Source organism: Eriocheir sinensis, chromosome 54, assembly GCF_024679095.1.
Source record: "Eriocheir sinensis breed Jianghai 21 chromosome 54, ASM2467909v1, whole genome shotgun sequence".
Lineage (NCBI taxonomy): Eukaryota > Metazoa > Arthropoda > Malacostraca > Decapoda > Varunidae > Eriocheir > Eriocheir sinensis.
The window spans coordinates 315,001-322,500 of NC_066562.1; the positions used below are offsets into that span (position 1 = coordinate 315,001).

The 7,500-nt window shown below is 52.4% G+C and overlaps 1 protein-coding gene across 5 annotated transcripts in view; it reads left to right on the forward strand.

The window, feature by feature from the left end:
* LOC126983490 (lethal(3)malignant brain tumor-like protein 3) overlaps nucleotides 1-7,330 on the forward strand; it is a 20,519-nt gene extending 13,189 nt beyond the window's left edge. For all 5 annotated transcript variants that reach the window (XM_050836230.1, XM_050836234.1, XM_050836231.1 and 2 more), the window contains exons 9-10: nucleotides 285-966; nucleotides 1,749-7,330. In XM_050836230.1, coding sequence (XP_050692187.1) covers nucleotides 285-966; nucleotides 1,749-3,839 — 2,773 coding nt within the window. In that variant the 3' untranslated portion in view covers nucleotides 3,840-7,330. The remainder of the gene's footprint in view (nucleotides 1-284; nucleotides 967-1,748) is intronic.
* The last annotated feature ends 170 nt before the right edge of the window (nucleotides 7,331-7,500 follow it).

Below are 7,500 nucleotides of genomic sequence, written 5' to 3' on the forward strand. Positions count from 1 at the left end.
AGTAAATATTTATGGTTATGAGAGGAGTACTCCGATGTACGTTCCATGTTCTTTTCTTTGTCTCAAAATGCAGTGTAATATTGTCGTTTCTTGGCCACTTCTCGGCTTTCCCATAGCCAAAGCCCACGGGTTAAGCCATTTTTATTAGTTTTGTTTTCACTCACCCTCATTCCTCTCAGCTATCTTCATACCTCGCTCACATTCTTACTCAGTGGTACTGACTTTCTGTTCTATATTTCTTACTATGTTTATTTACTTATTCATTTACTTATTTTATGTTCCAGGGACAAGGAGGACCTACTTCAGAGGGCTGTGAGCACCCTGGGGGATGTGCTTGAAGAGGAGGAAGTGGGGGAGGAGGTTCACACCCCCAATATACTCAGCCCTCCTCTCACATATAGCTTAGAGGAGGAGGAGGAGGAGGCTGGAGGAGGAGGAGGAGGAGAAAAGATTCAAACCATTCTCGCAAAACCTTTTCCGCAGCCCCTAAGCCCAGCGGGGACCGAGGAGGTGAAGGTGAAAATAGAGGACGTGGAGACTACTACTACTACTACCTCATTCCTCCCCAAGACCAGCGAAGACCTCAAACCCGAGCTGGTCAAGTTCTCGGACCTTCTCAAGTGGGAGGACGGCGTCGGGAAGATGGACGGAAGCGAGCTCAAGTTTAAGGTCAATGAGTTCAACGCGGTGGAGATCGTGGAGGACCGGGATTTGGAGGAGCTCAAGATACAGCAGATCAAGAGGACGGAGGTCGCTTCAACGAGACACCACGCACGGAAACCGAACTACAGGGACATAGTGAAGGACGAGGACATATTCTCGGATAATTCACAGGACTCGGAGCCGCAGGGTAACAGGAGCGGGAAGGAGTCGTATGATATCTGCTGCTGCAAGAACTGTGGCTGCTATGGACTGAGCTCCGAGTTCTTCAGGGATAGCAGCTTCTGTTCGACGGCGTGTGGCGATGTGAGTGTTGACCCGTGTGTGTGTGTGTGTGTGTGTGTGTGTGTGTGTGTGTGTGTGTGTGTGTGTGTGTGTGTGTGTGTGTGTCATGGTTAAATCACCTGTCTTTTTTGCAGTTTCCTTTTTTTTTTTTTTTTTTGTGTGTGTGTGTGAAAGCTTTGTATAATTTTTGCTGGTTGGGGAGAGAGAGAGAGAGAGAGAGAGAGAGAGAGAGAGAGAGAGAGAGAGAGAGAGAGAGAGAGAGAGAGAGAGAGAGAGAGAGAGAGAGAGAGAGAGAGAGAGAGAGAGAGAGAGAGAGAGAGAGAGAGAGAGAGAGTGTGTGTGTGTGTGTTCATGACTTTTTCATACTACACAATGACTTCATAATAATTGTCAGTGATTTATAAAACTCTGCTTCTCTGTGGAAAGATTGTTTGGGATGATATGTGTGTGTGTGTGTGTGTGTGTGTACATTTGTATGTAGTAAAGGCATTTCATAGTATTAGTATTAGTAGTTTTCCCCTTATTTTCCTTCTTTCCCATTACTCCCTTACTTTTCTACCTCTCACTTTTCCTTTCTTTCCCTCCATTCTTCATTTTACTCCCTTACCTTTTCTCCTTCTTGCTTCTTCCTCTTACTTTCTTTCTTCCCTCCATTCTTCCTTTTACTCTTTACTTTTCTCCCTCTCACTTCTTACTTTTCCTTCCCTCCATTGTTCCCTTCTTCATTTCTCGTCATTTCTTTTGCTTCCTTTCTTCCCTTCCCCACTCCCTCCCCTCCCCCCTCATCCCCCTCTGTGCTGCAGGAGCATGATGCGCGTGAGCTGGAGTGGGGGAAGGAACGCCAGCGGCTGGAAAAGGAGCGGCAGAGGAGGCGGAGGCTGCGTCAGCTGGAGAAGGCAGGAGAGGAGGAGCAGGCCGGAGGGGACGGGAGTGATGGGGAGGAGGCGGGGAGCGGCGAGGAGGAGGACAAGGAGGAGGAGGGTGGTAGCCGTTTCCAGCACCCCTGGCAGGATGGGAAGAGCAGCTTCTCGTGGGTGAAGTATCTGGAACACTGCGGGCGGGCCAAGGGGCTGGCCAAGGCCGCGCCCCTAAAGCTGTGGCCTGAGCCCTTCCCCTTTGGGCGCAACCTGTTCCGGACGGGGATGAAGCTGGAGGCCATCGACCCCGCCCACCAGTCCCTGTTCTGCGTCATGACAGTCGCTGAGGTCATTGGGCACCGCCTGCGCCTGCACTTTGACGGCTACTCGGAGCAGCACGACTTCTGGCTCAACGCGGACTCGCCCAACATGTTCCCGGCCGGCTGGTGTGAGAAGAACGGCCGCCAGCTGGAGCCGCCGCTGGGGGTGCTGGGGTTCTCGTGGAAGGCGTACCTGGAGCACTGCAAAGCCCAGACTGCACCACGGCAGGCCTTCACGGGCCGGGCAGCACCCTCAGTGGTCACGCCCAACAATTTCAGGGTGGGCATGAAGCTGGAGGCCGAGGACCGCAAGAACGCGTGGGTGTGCGTGGCCACGGTGGCCGATGTGCTGGACAACCGCGTGCTGATCCACTTTGACGGGTGGGAGAAGGCCTACGATGTGTGGAGCGAGGTATCCTCGCCATACATCCACCCGGTGGGCTGGTGCAGCGAGGCGGGCGTGGTGCTGCATCCCCCCAACAACTACCCCAGCCCCGAAAGCTTCAACTGGCACGAGTACCTCCAGGAGACCAACTCAATGGCCGTGCCGGCGCGCGCCTTCAAGACGCGGCCGCCGCGGGGCTTCAGGCAGGGTATGAAGGTGGAGGCCGTGGACCGCCGTAACCCCTCACTGGTGCGCGTGGCCACCGTGGCCGACACGCAGGACTACCAGGTCAAGGTGCACTTCGATGGCTGGGGTGACGAGTATGATCTGTGGGTGGACGACGACTCCCCCGACCTGCACCCGCCCTCCTGGTGCGCCAAGACCTGCCACCCCCTGCAGCCGCCCCTCACGCCGGAGCAGCAGGCGGAGGATGTGGATGCCGGCACTGGCTGCGGCACCCCGGGCTGCAAGGGCGTGGGTCACGTTAAGGGGCCAGTCTACACCACGCACCACACGGCCTACGGCTGCCCCTACTCCTTGCAGAACCTGGCCAAGGACTCCGACGCCTTCATCACTGACCGCCTCAGCCAGCCGCCTGAGAGAAAGAAGTGCAAGGTGGCCGCCCCCAAGGTGCGCCTCGACCTGCGGCCTTGTGGGTCAGCCAAAGGCGCAGCTGCCCACGACCTGGACGAGGCTGACGGCCACAAGAAGCGTGTCAGGAAGCGCAGGAAGTTCTTTGATGAACTGAGTCCACCGGAGCCCAACCGCCCCCAGAAGGTGCCCAAGCTGGCCTCTGAGGACCCCCGGGTCATGGTCCCTGGTGGTCCCCTCGCCCCACCTCCACCCAACTCAGGGATGCCGCCCCAAGGAACTATGCCCCCCAGCACCCCATCCCCCTCTACCTCCAGTGGTCAGCAACCCCCTGTGGTGGGCCCCCTGCCCCAGCAGCCCCCTGCAGCAGCAGCAGTGGCAGCCCCCCAGGCAGACCCTGGGGTGGACATGATGGTGCATCAATCCGTGTTCAACCCTGGATACACGCCGCACCCTGCCCCCCCGCCGCCCCACTCCTGGGAGCGGCACCGGCATCTGACGGCGCCGCTGGGTGACGCACGGCGGTCGGAGGTGGAGGCCTGGAGTCCTGGGCAGGTGGAGGAGCTGGTGGGCCGCATCCCGGGCTGCGAGGACGTGGCTACGGCCTTTGCTGACCAGCAGATAGACGGCGAGGCACTGCTTATGATGACACAGAATGACCTGGTGAGCCTCCTGCACCTCAAGCTGGGCCCCGCCGTCAAGATCATGGCTGTCATCATGTGTCTCAGGAGCTCACCCTGAGCCTATGGCCTGGCCAGGGCTGAAGGTGCTCACTGGGATCACTACAGCAAGTCTGTCGATGTTTCTTGGCCACTTGGCGTTGGCGTCTGTGTTCGCCTCATGCTGTTCCTTGGGCTGTGTTCTGACACTGTCCTCACACTCTGCCACCTCAGGAGTCAAGAAGGGTTGTGCGTTTGTTGGCAGTTACAGACCAAACAGTGACAAAGCTGCTCACTAGTGCTGTAGTAACATGAAGGCCAGAGGCAAAGGGCCATGCAGAGTTTCCAGCTGACTTGCTGGGATGGGAACAGCCATGCTGAGGCTGGCCCTGTGGTGAAGCTCAAGGTGTTGCCTGGCAGGGTGTGTGCCAGCCTGGGACTCTGCCTCTGTGTCTGGGGTGTGTGCCAGCCTGGGACGCTGCCTCTGTGTCTGGGGTGTGTGCAGGCCTGGGACTCTGCCTGTGTGTCTGGGGTGTGTGCTGGCCTGGGACTCTGCCTCTGTGTCTGGGGTATGTGGTGTGGTGTGGGGTGTGTTGTTCTGCTGCAATAATGCTATGCTTCGAGTCTGGCCGCAGACTGCACAACACCAGGCAGCAGGCAGTGACTCAGGGCTGCTGGCCTCCTCTCTTTCCTCCATGGAGAAAGAGCTGCTAGACTCTCTGGAGCTGCTAGACTCTCTGGCTCACCCCGACTCTGGTTATATACCTCGCTACACTCTCTCAAGGGGAGCCAAATCCTGTCAAGGTCTGTCGCCAGCAGTACTAACTCCTAAGTTTTAAGAATCCTATTTTTGTCCATTTTCTTTCCCTTTAATTTCTGTTTCATTGTCATTTTCTTTTCTTTAAATTCCATGGTAATTTTATTATACTTTTATTATTTATATTTTTTATTTATATAAACCAATGCAAATAGATACTCTTGGATTTGTTTGGGCCTCTTTTATGACGAGCTCTTTGTTACTCTTGGGTGGGCAGGAAGGTGTCTCCGCCAAGCTGTGTTGTAGTGCCGGCAGTGTGCAGCGTCACCATTGTAGTGCCAGTGGTGTTTGGTCAGTCACTGTTGTCATGCCGACCGTGAGTGGTTAGTCACTGTGATCATTGTTGCGGAGCATGACCCTGCCACAGTGCAAGGGAGGCCTGGACATTTTCTCACCTCAGAGTCAAGACAAAGAAGAACCAGCATTAATAACATACCTTTGATTGTTGACAAAAAACTTACGATACTTGAGGTCTTTGAAAAAAATATTCCTGTGCATTTTTCATGATGAAGACTTTTAAAATGATTATCATATTTTTTTAAGCTGAAAAGGCAGACAGACCTGCAGACAAAGCTGACAATCAACTGAATCGGTCGGTGGTGACGAAACTGAAAATACAGACTGTCATGCAAACCAATGAGCAGTTACCCAGAGACAGAGAACTAGAGAAAGAAACAAGTTGGCACGGTCCTGTGATTCTCAGTAATTTTGATGTGTACATAATGTATATTTGTGTGTGTGTGTGTGTGTGTGTGTGTGTGTGTGTGTTTATTTCTGTGTTTGTATCTGTGTGGGTGGGTGGGTGTCTGTCTGTGTGTGGGTGTGGGTGTGGGTGGGTGGATAGGTGGGGTTAGACCTCAGTTCACCCATCCAACACCCATATCCACCCATATATTCCCCTATTGTGTATGCATATAAGGTGTGTGTGATGGTGTCTTGGGTGGGGTGGCACCTCAGAGCACCCACCACACTTCATGTTCATCCCAGGGTCCCCTTACAGTGTGGTCCATATTGTTAAACGCACTGGGCTCCCATGACGACTGTTTCCCAAGGGCACGGAGAAGATTAACCGGGTTTTCATGGGTGATTTTCCCGTTCGTGGTGCAGAAGTCATGTAAAACTATGACCAGGATCGCAAAACTATCCATGAAAATCCCAGCAACTTCCACGAGAGGCTTTTCAAACAGGCAAACTGAGGTGCAGATACGTTTGAGAATACGGGTCTATGTCCAAGGGGTGGGTAAGGCTGGGAACAAGTCACATCACACCTCTATCCCCACTCCACTACCGTGTGTCCTGGGCTGGCTGGCTCTGTGGGTGTGGTGCCTGGCACTTGCCCAAAAAGGTGTTGAGTTCCATCCCAGTTCATGGCAGCTTCCTTGGGTTTTTATTCACCTTTTACTGTATGTGTGTGTGTTTGTGTGCGTGTGTGTGTGTGTGTGTGTGATAGGTGTGGTGGTTGACAGTGGATGTAAATTTGAATTGCCATACACATCCCCTACCCCCTTCAGCCACTTCCTATCCTCCGTGTGGCGTGTGTCGGGCCTGCACGGAGATTTGCTCAGAAGAACCTCGGTGTTGTAGGGTGGGTGAGGTGACGTGCCCCCTGGTGTATCCCTCTATTGATTGATTTATGTTCCTTTCCCTCCTGTGTTGTACATAAGCATGGAATAGACTTTTATGCAGTGTGACGAGCAATGATGTATGGAGCGGAAACCTGGTTAGTGAGGAAAGTGCAAGAGTTGGATGTGGCCGAAATGTTAATGCTGTGATGGCTGTGTGGAGTAACAAAAACTGAGGAAACCATGAGTGAAAGAATGAGAGGAACAATGAGGGCAGTAGAGGCATTGAAGAGAGTACAGGAAAAAGAGTGTAGTGGTATGAAGAAGAGACAATGTAAATGCTGTGGTGGCTGTGTGGAGTGACACGAACTGAGGAAACCACAAGTGAAAGAATGAGAGGAACAACCAGGGCAGTAGAGACACTGAAGAGAGTACAGGCAAAAGGAGTGCAGTGGTATGAAAGAGAAGACATGCCTGTAGAAGAGTGACGGAGATGGAGCTGCAGAGAGAGCCTGTATTCTTAACCGTATCGACGCCTCAGTTCGCCTGTTTGTAAAGCCTCTCGTAGAAGCTGCTGGGGTTTACATGGAGTGTTTTGTGATCCCAGTGACAGTTTAACACGACTTCTGCACCACGAATGGGAAAATCACCCATGAAAACCCAGTTAATCTTTTCTGTGGCTTTGGGAATTAGTCGTAGAGGGAGCCTGAGACGTTTGAAAATATGGACCCACAGACAAAGACCAAAGCCAAGGTGGATGAGGACACAGCTGTCACAGGGTGATGCGCTTGTCTGGCCAGGTGGACGTGAGCCATCAGTGTCAGGAACATCTGCCACACAGGGAAACGGGAAAGGATGTTCACAGATAGATATTTTTAAACGCTGCACCTGTGATCTCGCCTGCCACCTTCTCCTCCTCCTCCATGTTCATAATTGTGTGTGTGTATTTTCACCCAATAAGGAAACATTGCAAATAATAAGGATGATAATGTGTAAATGCCTGTGTTCAAAATCAGCCAAGTTCCCTGCCATGATGTAACTTAAGAGATTACACTGTACATAGTTACTACTCATTATTATTATTATTATTGTTATCATTGTTATCGTGCGTCGGCCCAGCTGGCGCCCCAAGACACTCGGAGTAATGTACCATGTATGTAATAATTATGCATAAAATGAACAGCTTCAAGTATATGCACGGATGTTACTTGTTACCATGTGTGTGTGTGTGTGTGTGTGTGTGTGTGTGTGTGTTAGATAAAGAGCTTTTATTGAAGGTTATGAAGGGATGAAGGACTTGGGGTAATGGATGAAGGACTTGGGGTAATGGATGAAAGACTTTAAGGTAATGGATGAAAGACTTT